The sequence below is a fragment of the Molothrus aeneus genome, chromosome 14 (assembly GCF_037042795.1).
Source record: "Molothrus aeneus isolate 106 chromosome 14, BPBGC_Maene_1.0, whole genome shotgun sequence".
Lineage (NCBI taxonomy): Eukaryota > Metazoa > Chordata > Aves > Passeriformes > Icteridae > Molothrus > Molothrus aeneus.
Genome location: NC_089659.1, coordinates 9,802,511 through 9,827,697, shown reverse-complemented (window position 1 = coordinate 9,827,697; position 25,187 = coordinate 9,802,511). Strand labels below are relative to the sequence as shown.

The following is a 25,187-nucleotide window of genomic DNA, read 5'->3' as shown; positions in this document are numbered from 1 at the left end:
TGTAGATAGCTAGCAACAATAATCTAGGACCCTCAGCTCCAGCAGAGCTGGCATGGCTACAGGTCAGTGTGTACTTTCCACATTCCCCAAATCCTGGAGACAACAGGCATTTGCCAGCAGTGGAAGAATAACTTCACAGGGCAATGTTGAGTTTATTGACTTTGAGTGTAGAAGTCACTTTAGATTCAGGAAAGCAACTGAAATCTGCTAGGAAGTCAGGAAGCTAAAACAATAACAAGGGGCCTCCAGTCTAAACAAAAGCACACGGGAAGGGATGGAGGGGTTCACAACATAAACCAGTCTTTTTCAGTGTGTTCTGATGGGAAAAAAAAGTGTTTTGGGTTGAAACTTGAAGAGCATGCTTGGAACTGCAAGGAAAAAAGTTGTTTCATCTATTTTTCATCCAAGGAATAAAGCTCTCTATATTCTTAATAAGAATTGAAAACCATCAAGTTACAGATGCTTTTCAGCAGATCATCCAAGAATACAAATATTAGAGAATTCTACTAGATCTGAAAATGTCATAAAGACATGGAAATCTCTGTGGTTTATAGTAGTGGCTCTGCCAGGGGAAGGGTTATTGCAGTGACAAGTCTTGTTCAAGGAATCCACAGATTTTCTGGAAGATACCAATTTCTACAAGCTCACCACTGTCTACCTGAGAAACCTGATTTTGTGCTAATCAAAAGAAAGGAGCACTTATTTCAGAATAACAGTATCCATGGGGAAGCTATTTTGGAGTAATTTATTCCACACTAGCAATTCTGATTAACTTTTTTCCTTGTCAACAAGCTATTAGATGTGGGAACTGAGCTGACCTGATTCTCTAATATATGTAAGAAATAAGAGTGAAAGGTCACAGAAATATTAGAATATGAAGGTCTGCCTAGGAAAGAAACAGCTACAAAAATAACACTTAACTATTTTGCTTTTTCTAATAGAGTCCTCATTTTCCTCTGCTTCAGTCAAGAGCTTACATACCTGGCGACCAACACAGTGCATTCAGGCTGGACACAAAAAGAAACCAAGGGAAGGGAAAGCAGTTTTCCATCTTCCAGTTAGACTCAATTTTCCTCTTTTCTTTGCAGCTTACTTGTCAGCAACAAGACTGCCTTATAAACGCTTCCAGGTTGTGCTAATGGAGTTATTCTGGTTTGAATCACCTGCACCTGGTTTCATTTGCCTCTTCAGCCTCCCAGGGCTACAATAGGGAAGGTTTCCCATTAGGAGGGTGTGAAGTCCCAGAAGCACATCTGAACAAGTCATTTTGAGACTGGTGTGAGTCCTAACAGCACTACAAATGTATGAAATGCTGGATTCAGCAGGAACAGCTTACAGGCAACAAAGGCTACAAAGTCATCAGAGAAAGAAACTCCCTACCCAAAATATCAGTATTAATGCAAAGGAGCACGGTTCTAGGTCACACACCATCATTCATGGGCTCTCTTTCTCTCTCATGGTGTTTTTTTTTAAAAATATTTTGATTTGAAATAAATTCCCATCTCCTCTCACAACCATGTAGAATGAAAGAGAAGACATGTTAGGCTCAGAGAAGATGCTTCATGGCAGTAAGGCAAGAAGTGAAGAAGCGGCAGCTTCTCTGTGCACCACTCAAATAATGTATTTGGCCCAGACTGCTGTGTGTATTTTAGGATAATTAACTACAATTATCTGAATAATGAAAGTCCAGCTTTTCTCCAAACAACCAAAATTTGGAAGAGAAACTGACTTGCATAGAACTTAAAAATATTTTTATCATTTTGTGAAGAAGTAAAATAATAAAACACCTGTTTCAGGGCAAACAGGGCACTCTTAAGCCAAAACAAAATCTTTTTTCCTCTTTAGGCTCATTCAAGACATTGGTTTTGAATTAAACAATTTAAAAGAAAAAAAAGTAAGAAAATCCAACTCTAAGACCTCAAAAGAAAACTCCTATAATTTAGCACAATATCCATCAAAATGAGCCAGGCAAACCAAGCTGGTACACAAGCTACATATGGAGGGAGGTCATGACAATGCAAATTGTATTAATAAGTGCACATGAGGATAAAATTTTCAACAAGCCAATCCTATTTGAAATTAGATTTTTAATCCAGGAGAATAACCCAGGAAAAAAAAAACAAAACAAATAAATCTTGTTTATAAACTATATTGTCAAATTCATGCACTTGAAAATGCTACAAATACATTAGTAGTTCTCAACCAGTGGTCACAATTTTAGTTAAATTTCCGTATCAGGAACCAACTATTAAAAAGCTCACTGTGTTAGAAAATCAGCAGGGTTTCTTTTAAATCTCAGGAGACAACAGCCAGGAGTATGAACAAACTACTACAAACAGCAAACACTGTAATTCATACAGCAGGAGATCCTTGTACACTGAAGTTTTTACTGTCAATTACCCCAAAAGAGCATCACAGCATAGGTGCAGACTAAAATGTATTACAGATGTGTAAATGGTTTTGGTTTGTTAATAGCATTTTAAAATTTATTTTATATGAAAGACAGGCACATTCACTGTACACTACAGACTTATTATATAAAGTAATTTCCATTTTGATGAATCTGAAATTAGGGCTTCCCATCCTCCAGGTACTTTCTTTTGTATGCAAGGATAATGATGAACTGGGATTTTTGTTTTGAAAGTGAATTAGAAAATTAAAATACGTTTAATATTACTGCTAAAACAGAATTTACAAAGATCAACTTCAAGATAGAAAGCACTTCATAGTACTCTTCAATAATTTAAACAACCTCAAAGAGAAGGCAGAGCATGCCAAAACAAGTTCCTCTGTTTTCAGTCACAGCATTCCTATCTGTATTGCAATAGATCTCAGAACTAGGACAAGATTTTCCCATTCCTTTGCTGGGGAACAGATTTTTTCAGGAAGCCTTCTATAAGGAATGATATTAATATTTATTGGGTCAGGACTGTGTGTCAATGGAATCACACAAAGTTTTCCATCAAACAAAATACATTTTCTTGCTTATACATTTATATATATATTCCTTCTTCTATATGATGGAAGGGATGTCACAAGTGCTGTGAAATTACTTCCTCAGCCATGCTTCTGCTGCAGTCATAGAAGGCTCATGTTTTCCTTGGTGCAGCACATTTTCTGATGTACACATTGGGCAGCAATCTCTCTTCTACAGGCATGATCACCTTCAGCAGCCAGAACAATTGCAATGGACCTGTGGCTATGGACCTACCTCTCCACTGACTACTATCCAGCAATATATATCTCTCTACTTTCTATGTCTAGAAAAATGCTGCACAGAGAGTGCATTTCACATGTTTTGCATTTGAGCTTTCCATGTGCTGCAGAATACTTGTGTTAAGTTATCTTTAAAATAAAATAACAGTTGGAAACAAAAACGGCATTTTGTCAGCCCTAAGTTAATTGCAAGAACATTGAACAAGTCATATATTCTGTGCCTGATACAAACACCTGTCACCTACTTTTAAAATCCCAGCATCTCTATTCTTCTCATGCACCCTTGTAGTACTTGCAATTCATGAGCACAAATATGGCAATATCACAATAACTCACATCCCTGAAAATGGATCTGTGTCCACAATTGGTACAAATTGTCTAGATACAATTTCAGGAGGACCCAAGGACAGTAGAGAGGCACTGCATGGGAACACTGGTAAAGGGACAAAGAACGAAATGGTTCACACCAACAGTGGTGGCTTCCCTACCTCACCAGTGAAGCAGACAACAACCTGCACAGCAGCTTCTTTTCTATTAAATCACTCAGACACTTCATTAACTGGCTATGAAAATGAAAAATTCAATCAGACTCTACCTCCCATGTTGCTGATGTTAGTTATTTTAATAAACCATCCACTACCATTAAATTCTGGTGAGGAAAACATAGCTAGTTAGCAATAAAACTTACAATTGCTCTTCTTCTGCTTAAAAGTTCATTAAATGAGCAGAGCTCTCAACCTTTCAATCTTTTTTCACACATGCAGAAGATGTACTGAAATTAACTACCTGGTTAATGTAAACGAATAGATTTGAAGTTTTATGGTAATGTCAAACCCAGAATACCACAAGAAGTGGTGTAGATGCTTATATGGTGCACAAACATGAATGCAGACATGCTCACAAACACATCCTAATGATGCACTTGCTCAGTGGCACAAAAATCTAATCTCTAGATTAGATATGTTGTGCTTAGTTTTGGGCACCATGACATAAAGCCACCAGAAAATGTCCAAAGCCATTAGAAAATGTCCAAAGCCATTAGAAAATGTCCAAAGCAGAGCTATGAAGATGGTGAAAGCCCTCTAGGGGAAGCCCTAAGAGGAACATCAGAGGTCACCTGGCTTGTTCCTGGAGGAGACTGAGGAAGACCTCACTGTGGTCTTGACAGTGCAACACCTGCAAAGGACAGGCACTCATCCCTCCTCTCTAGTGACCAGTGACAGGACTTGGGGGGACACCATGAAGCTGTGTCAGGGGAGGTTTAGGTTGGATATTAGGAAAAGGTTCTTCACACAGAGGGTGGCAGGACACTGGAACAGGCTCTCCTGGAAAGCTATCACAGCACAAAACCTGACGGAGTTCAACAAGTGTTTGGATTACACTCAGATACATGGTGTAATTTTTGGGGCTGTCCTGTGCAGGGTCAAGAGCCACACTTGGATGATTCTTGTGGGTTCTGTCCAACTCAGGATATTCTATAGTTCTGTAAGTACCAATGAGTTTCATTTTCACTGCTGCAGAGCTACCCAGAGGGATGTGAGTGTATCAGTGCACTCCTGCTCCGTCCATACTGATCCCAGTGAGTGCAAGCCAGAGATGGAGCTCTGAGATCTGTGTTCAGAACACTTTCACAGAAAGTAAAAAATGGGATTTAAGTGTCTCCTTAAATATTGCCTGTGCTGACTTTATTCACCACAGGCTCAGTTCAGTCTAATTAGTGTTGCCAGGAATCTAAGCAAACGGAATCAAAGAGTAACTTCAGAAGAGACGAAGCAGCAGCAGCAACTGTCAAGAGTCTCTAATGCTTATTCATATGCATTAATTCAAAGTGCCCAAATTTTATCCATAATACATAGCAGGCAGCAGACAGTGAGGCTGTTAACTGGGAATGCTGGTGTTTATATAAGGAAACCCATCAGTGTACCTATGGAAAGGCTGTGAGTGTTTTACCCAGTGAGTACCAGCAGTGTTTGGCCTTCCACACTCGGGACAATATGAATATATCAAGGTTTTCAGAAACTCTAAGTATCCCTAGAGAGTCCTTGCTGCTCAGCAACAATGAAAACCATTCCCATCAGTATTATTTATATTGGGTAATAATAGCATATTACTTATATATGGACTCAATATCTCTGTGATGGATGGGTTATTAAAACGCCAATGGACGGGTCAGAAATACATCAATATTTTAGCAGCACTGGTTATCAACCCAAGGCTATGCTGAGTCATATATTTCCTTGTGCTGGGAAAAGCTTGGAGAATGCTACAATAACTGTCTGAAGTGACTGAAGGCATATTTGGAAAAGAATTCAAAGCTTGTAGTAAACAGCATTTTACTTAAAAACAAACTGGCAAGATTGATTCATGAAAGACAAATGATAAAAGGAGATGCAGGCAAATTTAAAAGGGAGATCTGTATCAAAGAAACTAATGGGAGTGACAGGCTGCAACTTTCAGCTTGAGACAAAGACCTGTTTGTGCAGCAGTTGGGTAAAGGTATGTTCAAAAACCAGGCAAATTGTAGCTTGGCTACAACTGAGTGGGGCGTGACCCATGAGTGCCCTGCGCGTCCCCACACCTCAGCAGTGTGTTCTGCCTCCTGCCCCAAGACACAGGCACCTTGCCTGCAAAGAGCTCAGCAGAGCTTTCTAGAGATCTTCTGGAGCTACTGGAGCTTCCAATGAATCTCAATTAGTGGCAGGACATGAGGAAATGACTTGCTTAGATGAGCTGAATGGCTCATCTTATAAACTGAAATAAACTCAGTTGTGACAGGAAAGAAGGAGGATAAGGAATGGGGAATTATGCTGAGGGAAGCCACAGTGAGGGAAAGGCCCCACTGCAAAGGACACCTGCTTGACTCCTTGGCATTTTTTAATGGACATCACACTGCTAACAGACTGCAGAAGCACTCCATGAGAGCAAGTGCAAACCATGCCATCGTGCATCTGTTATAATGCTAAGACCTTTCCACTGATATTTGTAGTGATATTTGAACAGGTAAACATGCCCTTAAGCCTGCAAGCAGGAAAAAGCTAACAGAGACTTATGAGCTGGAATGGGAAAGGCAGCTCTGGTACAGCCAGGGAACAAGTGCAGCAAATCCTAATGGGGCTCTAAAAGAAATTACACTTTCCCTGCCCCTGAGAATAGCTCCACATGTGTTTTATCTTACCATCAGCAGTAACTGCACCAAGGGGGTCCTGGTGCTTCAGTGGCTGCAGGACCAGGATGACTGTGAATATGCTTATGGCTTTTCTTTATATGATTATATCAGTCCTTAAAAAATTAATTCAAGACTTTCCCCCTCCCAAAGCCTTTGTGCTCTTAATACAGGGTAAACAACAACACTAACTCTTCCTCATGCCAATTAAATGACATTACTGAATCCTTATGGTTGGGACTAACCTGTTTTTTTGTTTTTTTTTTTTTTTTTTACTGTGTCACTAAATGTAGTTTTGAATTATAAAAATCTCAGGTTTTCCATCCCCAAAAGTACCATGTGACAAATTAACTGAAAAAATAACGTGAAACTACACAAAATTATCCCTTTGTCTAAGTCCTAAAATTAGATTTTGTTTGAAATTATAATTGCTGAACTTTACTGCAGCTTTGTTCCTTGGTGGTGACCTCCTCCTCATGTACTTGAAGTACAATAGGACTGAGATATAAATGTTTGATTTTAACACAAATGGAATGATTAAGATCTTTGCTAGGTGAGAATTCCATGATTTGGCCTATAAAAGGGCACTTAATTATCTCTTGGGCTATGTGTCACTGACTATGTCACATCCTAAGGCCTTAGGAAGCTACCACCTGTCAGCTGTGTTTAACTCACCTGAGCTGCAGGGGAAAATACTATTAACTTCCATCCTGATGAACCTACTCCAGGTGTTTAGCTTGGTGGATGAAAACTTGCTATGCCACCATAATATTCTCATGGTCTAAGGCTCAACCTCCCAGCAAACAGGACTTAGGAGGTAATGTCACACCTCCTTCCCACTTCCTGATTTTCCTGCTGTGTTGGTATACAAACCCTGAAACACACAGCTTCTAATTTATTCTAACACTGGTATAACTCCAATGACTTTAGGGGAATTTTTCTAATTTATACTTATGGCAAATTAGGTCCTACAAACTTCATATATATATATATATTTGTATGTATATATACATATATATATATATATATATATAAAGAAAAGTGGTTATAATATGTAGATATAATTTTCTTTTCTTATAGAAAATTGTGAAGAAAATTTAATTACATCTAGCCCATCTGTAGTAGTCAGATTAATTAAATATTTCTCTCTGCACTTATCTCTAATTTTAATGTCAACAGAGCTGTCCTAGTCCATGTTATGTTCCCATTAAAAGGGAAAAGAAAATTGCTTTTAAAACCTGCGGTGAAATGATGTGAAGTGTCTGCCTTAAACTGACAAATTCAAGGAGATTTAGAGTTAAAAGTGCCAACTCTTCCAATAACTCAGTGTTATTGCAGAATATAAAGCACCCAAAATCACAGTACAGGGCAGTTTATACAGAGCCAGTTCACAGAGAGTATCAGAAAATGCTTTCCATACATTAAGGCTAACCAGGGTTTCAGTGGGCAGATCTAAGAGTGCGGTGAGTCAGAGGCTCGGGCAGCGGGGGAGAGCAGCGACAGATGGGAGAGCACAGGGGGCAGGGACACCAGCTGGGGGACCTTGTGTGACAGGGACACACTCCAGTGCAGGAGAGCACAGACAGTGGGCAGAGACAGGACCTCTTGGAAATAAAGTGGAAAAGGAAGGATATGAGAGGAATAAGGCAATTTTGAATAGGGTTCAGAAATGAGGAATGTCCTTTGCCAAAGGACAGCAGGGTCTTAGAGGCCACAGGATACAAAATCAGAAGGTCTCAAAATATATCTGTAAATGAGGAATCATCATTGAGTCAGAATGTTTCTATTGAGGTCCCACAGTGACCTCAGTTCTTGGACCTACATCAAGCTTAATTTATCAATGACCTAGAAGAAAACAGACAATCATCATAGCAAGCTTTGCCCCTACAGTCAAGTGTAAGATCTCATCCAGGACACTGATATGGTCTTTAGGTGTGACACAATAAGATAATATGTATTTTAATACAACTCAGTGTACAATCTAAGAAAAAAGAAATTAACCATGTTTGGGGCTGATCATATAATCATAGAACTGATGGGTTGGAAGGGACCTTAAAGATCACCCTGTTCTAAGCCCCTGCCATGGGGAGGGACATCTTTTGCACTGTTGCAAGTTTCTGAAAGCCTGACAAAACATGGCCTTGAACCCACCCTCTGCTGCACAGCTCTGAGGATGGGACAAGCACACAGTAAAGGATGGTAGCAGGTGAAGGAGAGAAAAGCAATAGTCCTTGACTGTTCAGTAAATGAGTATCCTAAGACAGACAGGAAAAATAATTAACTCTGAGAGAAACCAGTCAGGAATATTGTGGCTTCTCTCCCACTGGCAAGTTTGAAATAGAGCTGGATGTTTTTTCTTAAAAAAAAAAAAAACAACAAAACTCCAACTCTTGTATTAGAACAAACTATTGGAAAGGAAGCAGAGACCAATGTATGAAAGAACTATGTTTTCCCCAGCAAACCTAAAACTTATGCAACCTTAGAGTGAAATCAAGATCACAGAGGACTGAGGGGAGCACTTAGTGCCAAATGCCCTTATTCAACTGATAGAAAGAAGCAAATGATTATTTCAGTACAGGGCTCTGTTTACAGTACTTTCCAGAATCTCTTCTGTGCACTTTCTACACTAGTCTCCTCAACAGTCTTTCAAAAGTAGGTCCAGATAATTGCAAGAACTGGGCTGTGTCTCAGTAGAAATATTAAGAGAGACTAATGTTAAAAGCAACTGCAAATGTGCACTTTATTCTTGCATATATATAAAATTAATAATAATAGAAGTCTAACTGGATGCATTTTGACAGGCACAGAGGTTTCTTTCATTTGGGTTTCTCTTGGCTGTTATTTCTGAAAGACTGACAGAATTATGAGGAAGAGTGGAACGGAGATACAGGAAATTACTTATTACACTTTTGTTTTGCTTTGCTTTTTATGAGAAGAAAAGCAAGTAGTGGGATGGTAAATATGGCCACAGATATTTTCTGCCTTCAGCAGCATCCAGCTCAAGGGTCTGTTTCCTCACTGTGTTACTTCAGATGAAGTCAGTGGAAGAACTGTCTTGAGCAAACAGACAAACAATGACATTTTGTGATAAAAAGGAAAGCATACACCAAAACTATGGATTTAAATGGCAGTCAAGAATGTGACAGATAAACAGAGACACATGAATTATGTATCATACCTCCATCATTGTCCAGGTTATCTGCACACACCATTTCCATGACAACGTTACATCCCGAGCCACTCCAGCCCACTTGACAAACACAATGCCACCCATTCTGATCAAGAGTGCACCTCCCATTTCCATAACAGAGACCTGGGCAACCATCTAAAAGAGAAAGTATGAAAAAAAGCTTTCATGAAGGGATATTTTCTCTTATTTTGCAGTTGCAATTATTCATTAACATTCCTACTTCTAGCACTATACTTGCTGCCTTCAAATGTTCACAGCTTGAGAGCCACTTACATTTCTGGCCAAATATGGAAAAATCCCCAACTTTGTCCTTCCCTTTGCTTGGCCAAAAGTAGTTTTTCAGTGAGGAATAAGGATTTTTAGTGTTTAATATCTTGTTTACAGGAGTAAAGTCATGATATAAAGTTCTGAAGTCATGTCCGTCTCTTTCTCTATTGAAAAATAAACTATAGTTCACTAACAATATCACACACATAGTCAAGATTTATATCAAAGATGCACACGGAATATATTGTCTAAATGACAAACTGGCATCTGTGGACCTAATCCTACACATTGCAGGGAGTGGAAGTGACCTTTTTATTCTGTTCATAAATACTCATCTGACTGAGAAAAAGCCAATTTGATTTATACTACAACACACTCTTCCCACAGAAGGCAACTGAGGGAGCACTGCCTTCCTGTTCCACTCCCTTCCTTTAGAGCTGATTCCAATAGGACCAACACATGCCCCTTGGTGGTGCTGATTCTAGATCAAAACTGGACCAAGGGCTGTAGCATCCACTCAGTTATAGACTTGCAAGCTCTGAATCAATAGTAATTTGGACATTCGCATTTAGATTTCTTGCCTGTAAGAGTGAGAGAGGAATGGTCTCTTGGATGTGTACACTCATGTCCATCTGCTTGCATGGTGCAGTGCCAGCTCAGACATTTCTCAGATCCTCACCATGTCACACATGGAGCCAAAGGACAATGGATAAAGCTTGGCAGTAAGATTGACAGAGTGAGTGGCATCACTTCTAAGCTGGCTCCTTTCTTTTTGCCAGCATGGACATACAGGGTCTGAATGCCCCTGTGCACCTGATACTGATCATCAACACATAGGTGCTATCAGAGAGAGGGTTTTTTTGAGAAGGAGAGAAGAATCAGTGCCTGACAGCCCCAAGATCCTCCAAATGGAGTTTGGAGGAGCCAGTTGGAGAGTCTGGTCTGTCAGGCTGTGATTCACAGCCCCACATGCAGCACATTTCCTGGTAACTTTACATGAGACACATGATCTCCCTCCTTCTCACCCTTGGCACAGTTTATCAATCACATCTGCAAACAGAGGAATCAGAGAGTCTGACTCTCTTACTCAGAAAAACTGGAGATGGGTGGCACCATTTTCTCACACTGAGTTATGGAAGATGCTACTCCAAAACAACATGAACTTGGCAACCACCAAAGATACAGTAAAAGCCTCTTCCAGGGAGCTGGGGGAAAGGGCAGGATGTGAGAGCTCTTTTGGGTAATGTGGACGTTTTTCCACTTTCAATCACTGTCCTGCTGAATTAATTAATTTCTTGTACATTATTATATTTTGCTACTGTGTATGGTTACCCCCTAAGTCTATAAATGCAACAAAATGAATGCTTAGGTGCTTTTATTATTATCTAATTCCAAAGAAATAAAACAAGAAACAGAAAACAAGCACCGAGATCTTTCTGAACTCATGGTTATTTTGCTGTTTCAGTGAGCAGCATTTTTGGGAGGGGCTGTGCACCACTGGTGTGGGGCAGGCACAGGGAGTGCTGTCACACTGGGAAGGTTCTCACACTGGCATGAACGAGCAGGACCTGCAGCAATGCATGGGAATCAAATGAGCAGCACCAGACACAAAGCAACATCAAACTTAACTCTTGGATCATATGATTTGAAGAGAACTAGATCACATCTGGCACAGACAGCTTTAGAAAACAAGAGCATTGCTCTAGCAAAAGAAATTTACTTCAAGCATAAATGACAAAAAAATACTTTTTTTACTTCTCATGGGAGACAGTATCAATACAAGTCCTCAGCTCTGGCATTACTTTGGATGGTAAACAAGACCAAAAAATGGATTTGCCTAACAGAACATCAGATGGCCCTGTAAAACATGTTTACATTGGTACAACTTTGCAAATGAGTTGAGCACATTACTTATTAAAAACTGCACTTTCTGCTGTAAATCTCTGTGTGTGCATATATATCTGTATGTATTTCCATAAACAAATGTGTCATCTATTCTGGGAACCTAGCAGTACAGAAGCTCAAACAAAATGAGTAACAGAAAACACTCCATTCCCAATACTTTTGTACATTTTCATTACTTTTTTTGGAATGCTGATATGAAAAACTTACCTTGAACAGCATCTAAGTAGTGAGCTTAAAAAAGAAAAGAACAAAACTGAGATGGATCAAACTTCTGTACCAAATGAAAATACATTTGCTTATGGCTTGACACCTGGGGGTTGATATAAAATGTCTCCCTCTTCCTGCAGGCAGACCTATTCCTGCTGCTGTGACCAGAGCATTGTGTTTGTGATCGTTCTCCATTTGATGACAAGCGTGCAGGGACCACACCTGGCACTGCCTACAATGTGAACAGCAGGTCTTTTTATCCCTTCAAGTATTTTGGTCCTTCTCTGGATTTGCTCTAAACAATCTTCAGAAAATTAGGCTGCTCCTCCATCACAAACCTAATTCTTGATTTAGTAAATTCTAGAGCCAGGGAATTGAATTATCTTAAAATGCTCCAGATAAAGATAACACATTTTAGATTTTTTTTCAAGAAACAAATGTGAGATCTTATGCTGCTCATCTCTGACAATTAGATAATAATTTCACTTTGGGACATTTTAGGAAGAAACTCTCTTAGACTTTTCAAAAAACTGTTGAATTTCATTAAAAATAAAACTATTACACTTTAATAGTAGACTAATGACTTCTAGAAAGATCCGAAAGCTTTACCTTATTAGGAATATTGTTAGCAGTCAGCTCTAGGAAAAATACCATTAGCAGTAAGTAAAATACGTAAATCCTCAGACAGAAAGGCAAGAGATTTAATGCAAGAATTATGTAATGTAAATAATAGCTTTGTTTCCTCACACCTTCTACTTTTTAAACATTTTTTTCCTTCCTGACTATAACATTCAAGTTTGAACACATCCCAAAGATATGTTAGGACTGAGCTATCTTTCCTTTCTGTGTTTTTTTTAAATTAATCTGTTATTTCCTCTACACAGAAAGCTGTGCCACGGTGCTATTCTGTGGGACAAACGGAGTGCAGAGGCACCTTTTTTTACACCTGCCTGGATTCTGAGTCTCAGTTTTTCCAAACAGATTTCAATCAGAATGATGGTTATCTGTATAGAACTGGATTAAGGTTTTATGTACTTCATTTCTTGAGGTACAAAAGCCCCTTACCGATGGTGCAGTGGTCCCCTTCCCATCCTGGGCTGCACTCACACTTCCCATCCTTGCACTGCCCGTGCTCGGCGCAGTGGGAGTGGCAGGTCCGCTCTTCGCAGGTGGGTCCCACCCAGCCCTCCTCACACTGGCAAATCCCTCTGGAGCAGACACCGTGGCTGCCACAGTCCAGGGTACACAGCTCTGCACAGAAAAACAAAAGTACAGCACGTGGAACAGCACTTCCATACTGCAAACAGACTTTGCATCAAGACTAATTCACTTCTGTATGAATGTCACTCATCAGCTGGATCAAACATGGGATTTTATCACTCAGTACTGACCTTATGCAATCTGGCTGCCTCCTTCTTTAGCAGTTACTTTATCATTTATTTATTTGGGGTGGGGACTGCAAATGTTGGCTTTGCAGAGGGTAGAGTAATAGGTCTGAAGCAGACAAACAATGACATGAAAGAGTCTGTATCTTTTGACTAATTCTTCTAAGACTCAGTTCTAAAATCTCTTACAAACTCAAATATTGTGAACTGAATTAAAGGATAAAGTAGCACATAAAATACATATAAGCAAACCAATCTTATAGATATTCAAATGTCTGCAGTGATGACAAAATGCCCTTCACTTGTAGGACAGAGAGCCACCAGAAAGGGAGTAAGAGATGAGGCAAGCACCTCACTCTGACAGCAGCATGCAACATGACATGACCTACAGGCCATTCAGATCCCCCCAGTTCTAAAATGGCTTTCAAGGATTCAGACTTTTTTTTCCTTCCTGACCTTCATGAGTCAACTGCTAAGAAACCAGGAAAGCTGTTTCAAGTAATACCTCCTTCATTGCCCTTGGAAGATTTCTCTACCTGGGCTCTGTAGAACAGCCCTGATTGTGAAGTGGTATCTAAGTCCTGAATTGTTTCAATACATCACCATAGGCTAATTGCAATTCTGCTTCTATGTATACTAAAGTTGTTCTGTGAAAAGAATGGTTTCATTATAGGAAGGTTCCATGTAGTTTGAATTTATTTAGAATAACTATTGTAAAGATACAGAATTTGCTTGTTATCCTGTAATTAACCTGCTACAGAAATGTCTCCTCCTTCTTCCTCTCAGAAAGCAGCTGATAGCACTTAAAGTATAAGCCAAGCTCATGTCTACTCCCATTTCAAATGTCAATTCTACATATTTAGTTGTGGCAGGATTTTTCTCTTGACAGATTTTAAACAATGATCATTTAGATCTTGGAACTATTGTATATAAGCATCCTTAAAACCATTTGTAGTGACAAATGCTGTCGCTTACATACCAAGAAAAGTTTTTAAAGTTTAAATTGAAATCTTATCTTCCAATCATTTTAATACAAAGGAAAAAGCAGCACAGAACTGGAACAGCACAGTGACATCAAAGACATGCTGGGCTCTGTCTTGAGTGAGAGCTTAGCCCTTATTTTTGGTAATAGCCAGGGTGACAGCACAGTGCACAGTCAAAAGGATGGGTGAGTGACAAACTGCAAAAGCATTGTCCAACTCAAATTCAGAAGCAGAAGGCACAGTAAAGAACATCACACAAAATTCAGTAAAAGCAACTGTAAAGTATTGTCCTTAGGAATGAGGATATGATTCTATGATATTCCTGAAAAACCATATGTAAGACAAGAAAAGAGACTGCTCTATTATATTCAAATGAAAAACTGTGCTGAGTCTGGGGCATTATACCTTAGAAAGTCTTGATTGCTGCCTGCTGATCACATATTCATCTACTGCTTCATGCGTTGGACTGCCTGCCTGCAGGTACTGGAAAGGATTTCTTCCCCCTTGCTGCATAATTTGTCTTGGCTGTTTTGTTTGTTTGTTCCTTGGAAACCTGGGAGATTGCTTGGAGGACCATAGGAGGACTTGCTTTCTTATTCCATTGGTACTGAAGATGTCCAAATACTTGCTCCTATGTATAGGAAGTGAATTGATCCCACCAGTTCACAAAAGCATCACTCCCAAGCAGACTGGCAGAGGATCACTGGTTTTATTTGAACCTATTGTTCCAGCTTGGACATTGGTCTACTCGTAAAATTAAATCTAGCAAATACTTTAAGAATTTAGGCTGCTAGAGGGATGTGTTTGATCTCCCCATATCTCCCTCTAGTTCACTATAATTATTGCTTATGATATTTTACTTCAACTGGAAAAGATTGTTAAGAGGATATTAATAAATATTGTGTAGTTTACAATATACTGAGCTAAGTGGAACTGATGGTCATCTTGACCCTCTGGATTGACATTCTACTACACAGACTTTTGCAGCTTTGGGACTGGCTTAGTTCAACTGATTCCAAAACTTCAGGGAAGACTGTAGGCATTGGAATACAGAAGTGGCAATGGCTGAAGTGGGGAAACCAAGCCATACAGAGAGCTTCTGACCCTGTCAGGAGTGCTAACAGCTCCTACACACTCTGTCTGTAAACAGACCCAAGAACCAGCTGTGGAAAAGCTTGAACACATTCCCACACATGGCATGCATGGCTGCACTACCCCACAGAATCTGATCATGACAAACTCATCTTCCAAACAAACAAAAGAAATAACAGCATGGAGCTGAAGGCAATGTAGGCACATTCCTACCACAGGGACAGGGATAGATCTTGCACACATCTCCCTTTTAAAACCAAAAAATTAAACGGACCTTAAACTGTTAAAAAGTTTTCCACTGTTTTCCCTACACATGGAATAAAATGTTTAAACATAACCTAATCTTTAATGAAGTGGAGATACTAGATTACTATCTTATAAAAAATACCCTAGGTCAGTATATACAGTATTCACTCATAAGGCTACTTTTTGTTTTGTTCTGTTTTCCAACACAAGATCATACTCGAAATTAACTTACCTAGTTATTGCATTTCCTGCTAAAAATTAATTTTTCCCCAAAATATTGAGTCTGAATGTTCTTTAATGAAAAACAAACCAAACTTTGTAAGCACCAGATGCAATGATATGAGGCATCTTAGTTTGGACCAGACACTTTCCTCAGCTACCCTAGCTGACCTGCAGTTCAGCCAATTCACACTTTGTCATCACTGAGGCAACCTTGAGACTTACATTCTTTTTGGTGATTTCATAAGCCTTCAGAAGTGCTGTTTACCATGATAATGTATTCTTCTGCCAAGCAAATCCAAGATTCTCCACAGACTTCTCATGCAAAGCAAGGGAAATCAAGCCTAATGTCATCTTATTAATGCTGTGGTAGTACATGCAGCTTTAATCCACAGCTAATTCAAACAACTAAGATCAAAAAAAGGATTATCAGTTCAGGTTGTCCTGCTTTTAAATGCAAAACTATTTCTTAACTCCTCCTGCAGATAAACAAGCCCAGAAACCTTTGTGTAGCAGGGAGCCACATTAGCATTTGTGTTTGTATTGAGGGCTTCTGCCAGAGACTGGACAAAATGAGATACTCCATTGAGTGCTCAGGGACCAACTGCAATGGGAAATTATACAGTAACTTTAACTAGGTAAATAGCTTCAAATAAAGCTGATGTGGCAAAAATTCACACAGAAGTGAAGGTGGAGAGCAAGTCATACAGCTGCTCAGCTCATGGGAGCATCTTCCTCCTTCCAAAGCAGTTGGTCCTAGAGGACACAGAAGCACCACAAAATGCAGCAGAGCCAGCACAGTGGGGAAGGGCTCTGCTTGGGTCAGTGCAAGCAGCTGAGACAGCCAAAAATGTCTTCTCTGACTGAAATAGCTACTCAACTCCTCCTCCTCCTCTCCATCCATCTTGTGGGTCTGCGATCCCTGCCTAGTGCTTAGCATGGGAACACTGGTGAGATGATTCAGATCATGGAACTGTCAGATAATTATTCAGTTTATTTTCCTAGGTTAATACCTGCCAGCTAGCTGAGCTAAATCAGCCCAAGGAGAGATCAAAGCAGCCATACAGGCAGGATGAGGGAGGAGATGCAAATCCCAGCCTGGACAGAGACTGTCCTGCTGAGGAGCCACAAGCTGTGCCATCATCTCACTGCAAAGGACAAGAGCAAAGAGATGACTTCTGTAAGGTAACAAGGGAGGCAGGTGACAAGAGGAACAGTTTGGATTAGTTGATTCAGGGATATTACATCACAAGCCTTTACTTGTGCTGCTCCATTAATTGCCATTCATTCCTGCCATGTACAGTGCCACGCTCACAATACCTTAGCTCCTTGACCATGCTGGTGTTTAGGTTACACAAACCCATCTCTTCACTGCCACTCCTCTGTGTCACAGTTTAGTGGGACCTACACCTGCCTGCCTGAGCTCTAGGCAGACCTTGTGCAGCAAGCTGGGCTTCAGGCTGGTCTGTGGCTGAGACCCCACTCCTCAGCACAAGTGAATTTTCAGGGTTCCCAGGACACCGAGTCACCAAAATTCACAGTAATTCATGGCCCTGTGGCAGTTTTTGTACCTGTACACTTTGAAATTCAATAAGGTTCTCTAAATGTAGGCCTGGAAAGTCAATTTTGGTTTTGAAAAAAGCCCAGGCATGCAGAGTCACTGTGAGCATCGTGCTGGCACAGCACTGGGGATGGCCTCAGCTGACCCCAGCAGCTTCCCTCAGACTTTCATCAAATACAGTTTGCATCAAATCTGAAATTCCAAGTCCTTAGACTCACACCAATTAATGAAGAAGAGACTTAAAAAATGTTCAATTCAGTCTAGAATTTTTACTGACATGCCCTTAATTCTGAATGCTCATTATTTCTTGGAAAAAGGCAAATGTGAGCTGTGAACCATTATTTGTACATATTCTTGAGGAGGAGACAAATAGTTGATCATTCCTGAGCTAATCTAAAAAGCATTAAAAATTCACTCCACACTCTTCATTTTAATTATCTAAGTCAACAATAAGTTCTTTCAAATGTGTTTTATAATAAGTTCCTACTTATGTGTTATGAAAAGGGAAATTACAGCTAAATATTTTATAATTTGTAATGATAGGGAAGATTTTAATGTTAATTCAACATGTGTCAGAAATAACTCCTAGAAAATCATGCCAAGAATACAAAACTATATGTAAACAAAAGTGGCCAAATACTATGAAATACTCATTATACTTTTGTTCAGTGGTGAGTCTTGTTCTACAGACAGTCTAAACTTTCAGTATTATATTAATAATTTTGCTATCCATTTTTTAATAAGTGGTTTTCCATAAAGATTAGAAATTAATCTACCCTGACTTTCACCCAATAAGCTTAACTGCTAGAGGCAGCAAAAAAAAATCACCTATCTAGCCCTAATAAAGAAGTTTTTTCAATTTAAATATACATTACATTTAATAAGTTTGCATGATAATTTCAACAATGTTCCTGAGCTTTTTAAATTACCTTCCTGCTGTGTCCTGGAGACAACACTGTTCTAGCTTTTATTTTCAGCAACTGACTATATTAATATAATTTTTTACACCACAAGAAAGTTCAAAAATATAAAGTTTTAGGAGTTTCAAAAGCATTTGAGCTTTTTTTTTCTTTAAAACCTAATGGAAATTTGTTCCCCTTAAAGAAGGTTACCTAGAAGTGCACAGTAGAGCTTTCATGCAGACATCAAGTTGTACATATCTGTACTAGAGAGATGTTATTTTTATGGTACAGCTTATCTTATTTTCCCAATTCACATGAATTTCTTTGGTAATCTGGATGTTAACTGCATCTGATCCTGGCTTTCCCAGCAGTGTCACAGAACCTTGGTTAGGTGTGTAATTTTGACCATTCTTAGTAAGCCGCAGCTATGCCAATAAACCATCCCTGGAAGTGTTCAAGGCCAGGCTGGATGGAGCATCCTGGTCTTGTGGAAGATGCCTTTGCCCATGGCAGGGGAGTTGGAATTGGATCATCTTTAAGATCCCTTCTAACCCAAACCATTCTGTGACCTATGATCAAGCAAGGGACAGCTTTTTTAGGGGCAACACAGCAGTACTACACGGGTTATGCCAGTGTCCAGTGGGACCGGCTCTTCAAGCTTGAGATGGAGATCAAAGGGATTTGCAAATGTCTTCAAAATATTAATGCTGAAGTCCTCCTCTGTCACCTGCCAGGTTTTGTGAACATGTTCCCTTTGGAAAACTGAAATCAGGTTCCTATGTGGAGAGGCAGCAATGGTGCATTGCCCATCTATTCCCTATCCTCCACACCACTGAGGAACATGTGATGGGAACTTGCCACAGAACTTAATGTGAAATTTAGTACCATAAGAAATAAATCAATACGATAGATTATCCCCAAATGACTGATCTATTTTAACATAAATTTATGAAGAATACAGCTGCAAAAGACTTCAGAGGATCATCTATTATCATTTCAAATTAAATCATACCTGGCATCCCTGAAAGCTCCCAGCAACAGAGAGCAGGACTGTACTATGACAGGTAATTCATACCACTATCAGACCATCTTCACAAAAAAATATTCTCTCAATCTGAGTTTCTCTTGCTGCAACACTCTTCATGCATTGCATGCTAATATCTGACACTGAAATATATTAAAGGTCACCTCACAATACCACAACAATGTGCTACCGTTGTGTGAATAAATTCAAAGCAACTCTATCTGCAAAACTATTGCATTGAATTTATTATCATATATCTTTCCAAAATAATTTTCACAGTCATTTCCAAAGATTCTGCCCTTGCCCAAAGTGGGACATGGTGGCCCATCCCAACAAAAGACTCGAAGAGTGAGATTCATCTCACCTGACCTGAAACATTTGTCTGAAATACTTTTCTATTACAGTCTGTTATCAGACTAGAATGCTTAAATTTATTCAGCTATTGATATTTATCCTTTCTGACACTGTCACGAAGCAAGACTGTAGCATGCATATAAAACTACGTTAAGCGAAAGAAGAATTATTTGGGAAAAAACTTAAGGAGAAAGCAAGTCCAACTCTAAATTGCATCTGCCCTCATTTCTGGCTCTGAACGATGTTAGAGAGGTTCATAACATATTCCAACTACTTACAGTTTTCCATGAATTACACAAATATGGACATGCCTTAGCCCCCTCAAATACCATTTCTTTCTTGTGTCTTCTTGATGTCTTCCAATACTTAAATTCATATTAAGTACCCTCTTTCCTGCATGATTACATGACTGATAACCTGTTTCTATTTTCTCTTCAATAGATCATTGGGTTTTGTTATGAAATGAATTAGTGATTCCAGAAAATAAGCTTTTGTGTGGTCTTACTAGCATTTAAAAAAAAACAAACCAGCACAGCTGAAATCTGAGTAAAGGACTGGCCCAGGCACTCTTTACGTTTTGCTCAGTATTATTTCAGGAGCTTTCTACCAGGAGGCAAAGAGGCATTTCAGGAGGCCAGGTCTTCCTCAGAGAGACAAGAGTGGCAGAAAAGAACTACTGAATAGCCAGTAATTCAGAAAATAAAGGGGGGGGGGGGGGCAGATCTAAACTTCACACAGCCCTGACTTATTTGGGATAAGTCAAACACAATTATTGCACAACCACAACCATCAACTATATCTACCAAAGGTAAAACTTCCCCAAAACTTCTTCATTCCCCAAACATTACTTCATTTTAAACCTTCCTACTCTAAGTTCTATGTAGAAAACCTGTCTGGTGTCTTGCCTTGCAGTTACCTAACTGCCTTTCTTATCTTCTTACCACAGGCCACAACATATAAAATAAACCCACTGCAACTGAAATGCCATATCCTCACTGTTTGTTACTCACAATGCTTCACTACCCATAAAGTGGTGGTTTTAATTGCTCTCTGGAAATAATCCTTCCATCATCTCATTGAACTTATTCTTGATGCATTAGGTACCCTATAAATAACTCTTCTAGCATCCAGTAGGAAGGTTACCATTAGCACTACCGTGTATCACAAAATATATGAATGCATTGCATTTAAAAAGCCCTTTTAGGTAGTTTCTGATAATGCTACATCTATTTACAAGTATCTTTTTGAAACAGGAAGCCTCAATTTGCTTGAAAATTTATTTGTGTAGAAAAGTAATCAGTGGACAGACAGAAAGGTCTAGAGGGCAAATACAACAGAGGCTGGGGAAATGACAGAGCAACTTTTTCCTCTTCTGAGATCTTTTATCAAACTTTTTTCACCCAGCTTTATTTTTCATCTGATGAAGATTTTCTTCCTGATCCAAATCCAATTTATATATATATAAAACCTCACTCTATATCGATTTTGCTGGGGTTCAAAATGGTATTTTTACAGTACAAAAATTTAATCAATACAGCCTGAAGAAGCTGGACTGGTAATGGTAAACATACTAACAGATATTTCATTTCAGGCAGCCAGAGCACTGAAAATTGATACCACTGAAAAGGATTCCTCATTTGGCACTGGGAACATCTCTGTTTACCCAGCCACAGCACTGGTGTAAAGGAGAACACAACTATGCTGGGCTTGCCACACAAGAGACTTCAGCTGCAGAACTTGTCTCTTTTTTAGATATGATACAGGTTGGCAGGTTGGACGAGACCAGTGTGGGCAATGTTTAAAATAAATGAGCAGAAGTGTAACTTAAGAGCAAGGAAGATTAGACTGACACAAGGGCAAGGAGAAGCACAAAGAAATCTGACCAAGACATTTTTAAAATATTGTTACCCAAGTAAATGTGGAGTTTCCTTGTCAAATTTGGTCCTGTTTTATAATTTGTCTTCACTGTTTCATTTCAAGTTGTACTTGTAGCACAGCAGTGAGATGTCACTCATCACTGGAGACTTACACTCTGATTAACAAGCTCTGAAATTCTCTGCAACACCCCAAGAACCACAAGAGGAAGTGCTGTGCAACGTCTACCTTGTTGGATATTTTGTTTGATCAGGAGACTGGTATGAAAGCAGTCCAGAACAATCTGTCATGAGCTGTGATGAGCGAGATGAAAGCAATGCCTTTGTGCTCACTCACAAGGGGAAATGCAATTCACAGCTCCTTGGACTGAAAAGCCAGTTGTGCAGGAAAAATGGGAAATGTGTTGAGCAAGTGATAGACCACAAGAATCAGGGAAGGCATGAGGCCTGTGATAACCACAAGGAACATGGAGAACAATCATGGCTTTGTGGGGAAAAGGGAAATAGGCAAAGAGATGGCTCAGTAGGTTCATACACTATAGCTGTCTCACAGGTACAGCCTGAACTAATACAGCATCAAAAGAAAATAAAGGTTTTGAGACACCTATTTTCAGCAAAAGTTCACCAGATTGTCTGAGGGGATCAGGATATGTCTATATAAGCAATAAATCTTCTGTGGTACACAGAACAATGATTGTTAACACTGATTCAGGCTCTGCTGAGAATACAAAGCTTTCCACAATTATTCAATTACTAAGTTTGATTAGTGATATCCAGTAAAGAAGTAATGTTTATTTAAGCATTATTTGCGACAAATAGGAACCATCTTTAATTCACTGGCTTACAGGATGACCTTTGGATATGGGTCCACTCCCAAAAATTGTGCTGGTCTGTGCTCTGCATGTTGGATGTACTTGCTGACTTTAGTAATGAAGATATATTTTACTTATCCTATTTGAAAGAGCTAAATATGCTGAAATTGGCAATACTTCTCAAGGTATAAGAGGAACAGCTATTCAGATTCAGCTGTGTAAAAGCAATTGCAGCCCAAAAGTGACAGAGATGCCATTGCTGCCCAAATCAGACACAGAGCTGGCACTCAGAAGGAAAGGGGATAATGATCTGCAGAACACACATCTATGCACTGGGACTGAATGCTTTTAAAAGGATGAGATTTTTATCTTATTTTTTACACTGAAGAGCCAGTCTACATGGACAGATGGAAATCATGTTAAGCCTGGAAAAGAGAAGCTTCAGGGTGACCTGACTGTGGCCTCCCAATACCTGAAGGGAGCAAGGAGGAGGGAGAGGAACAGTGGACAAAGGCATGTAGTGATAGGACACAGAGAAATGGCTTTAAGCTGAAAGAGAGTAGGTTTAGATTAGGTAGGAACAAATTTTTAACTCTGGGGATGGTGAGTCACAGACACAGGTTGTCCAGAGAAGTGTGGGTGCCTCATCCCTGGAAGTGTTCTGTGCCAGGTTGGATGAGGCTCTGAGCAACCTGATCTAGTGGAAGATGTCCCTGCTCACAGCAGGGAAGTTGGAGGGTGCCTTTAAACCCAAGTCATTCTGTGATTCAATGAAAGAGTGAATCAACTAAAATAAGGCTCTGTGTGTTCCCAACAATCAGTCTGTATGACAAGAAAAACTATTGTGAGAAATCAAAAGTCATTACCAGCTTCTAAGTAACATCTCAAGTTCACAGGCAAAAGCAGATGAAGAAGCTGGCCTTGCTTCCTCCCATTTTAGCACAAATAAACAATTCCTTGGACAAACTCAGCAGTGAGGCATAACAAGCTCTTGCACAAAACCAAGGAACACAGCCTCAATCAGCACAAGTTCCACAGCGCTCAGCATCTGCCTACGAACACTGTGTCCCTCCACAGGCAGGGAGCAAATGTCCCTGGGCTCACAGCTGAGCCTGGGCAGGTGAGTGCAGACACAAAGCAGCTCCCAGTAAATAAACCATAACTTCCTCTGTGTCAGCAGCACAAACAGAAATAGCAGCATGCATCTGGCAGCTGCTCTCTGCCCGACTGCTGCCAAACCAAAGGTGCAGCTCATGACTTGCATTTTTTCTGTGGAGCCTGGTACCAGCTCCTCAGAGCTGGCAGAGGCACCACCAGGCTGGCCACCCTTTTTCAGGGCATTTTTGAATTCAGCATATGGGGGACCAGAGCAGGAACTGAACAATCATGTGTCATGTGAACAATCAGCTCTCTGCACTCCATCAGAAAATGATTTTGGACCCCAAGGTGATAGACACTATTTTAACAATGTCTTTATAAAATAACCAAGGCTTCCTGGACTGAAGAATGACATACCTGAATGTACGCTGTAGCTACAATACACAAGGAGTTTTTGCCCCGTTGCCATTAAAATATTCTTAGATAATTATTATAAATTTAATTTTCTTTAAACATATTTAAGCAAATGTCCTTAAGGAGGGCAGTGACTGGGAGACCCTTACATGTCTACAGATATTACCCTTGCAACAATACACACAACCAAAACCCTTAGAAATGCATTATGTAGGGAAGTTCTCATGGGTTTGACTTCTACCAATAACAATTGCCTATTTTCAGAGGAAGTTAAAATTCACAGACTCTGCTGCATAAATATTTTGAAATGATAGCTATTTTTGTACAACACTTACCATGACAACAAAAGATATTATAAATATCTGCCTTTTAGGGACTGATGCAGCACATTTTACACAATAGTTGCTCTGAAATTCACTGAAGGACAAAACCTCTAGTTCTATTGCTCTTTTCTACCCTTGCTCTTACAATTCTCATTTGTGAGGAAACAGAAGGTCACTCTAACACAAGAGCCCTCCTTTAAACCATGGTGGTATGGATAATTTGTGAGAGTTTCATCTTTGGATTCAGCTTAACAAATTAAAAATGTAAGATTTCCTATGTCATTCCTGTTCTGTTCATCTGGGCTACTTTTCCACCTCCACTGCAGCATCCACCAACAGAATTCTCCCACAGCTCCTCTACCTCAGAGTCCTCTTTTACAAAGGGTTATTGTAGACTACAAGCCTTCCAAAGTCAGAATATCCATCTTGACATTTTCTTGAATACAGACTGCTCATGAACGACCTTTCCATCCTATACCCCGTCAGTTGTTTCAGCATGGTTCTTAACCCTGTTCAGTACATTGAGTTCTGTGCAGGTGAGAAGGCTGAGATGTAAAAGAGGAATGCAGGCATTTAACTATAAATATACACCCTTAAACCCCTTGCTTACCCTACTTAATTCAAAGGTCCTTGAACCACTTCAGCACCTGAGTTGCTACTGAAATCTCACTTACCAGGTTTTGCTACTAGATAATGATAGCAGCTTTATGTTAAGAGCTCTACTTTTGCAATCTGCAGGACCTTGCACCAGTGCTGCCCAAGGATCCTAAGGAGCATCCCTCCCCTGTAGAGGCACAATGCCATGCAGACAGAGAGGAAAGGCTCTGTCAGCCTCCAGAGTGGAGGATAAACAGAGCCATTTTGCCATCACCAGAGCAATTTGGGTCCCTCCCTCCTGGGTAAGCCAAGAGTTTCTGAGACAGAAGCATCCAAAACTGGGTCTGTGGATTCC

The 25,187-nt window shown here is 39.8% G+C and overlaps 1 protein-coding gene across 1 annotated transcript in view; it reads right to left on the bottom strand.

The window, feature by feature from the left end:
- The window catches only part of TENM1 (teneurin transmembrane protein 1), a 776,438-nt gene that overhangs the window by 86,350 nt on the left and 664,901 nt on the right, over window positions 1-25,187 (bottom strand). Inside the window, exons 15-17 of the mRNA XM_066559708.1 lie at window positions 13,014-13,199; window positions 11,949-11,972; window positions 9,558-9,704 (exon numbers count right to left, since the gene is read on the bottom strand). Coding sequence (XP_066415805.1) covers window positions 9,558-9,704; window positions 11,949-11,972; window positions 13,014-13,199 — 357 coding nt within the window. The remainder of the gene's footprint in view (window positions 1-9,557; window positions 9,705-11,948; window positions 11,973-13,013; window positions 13,200-25,187) is intronic.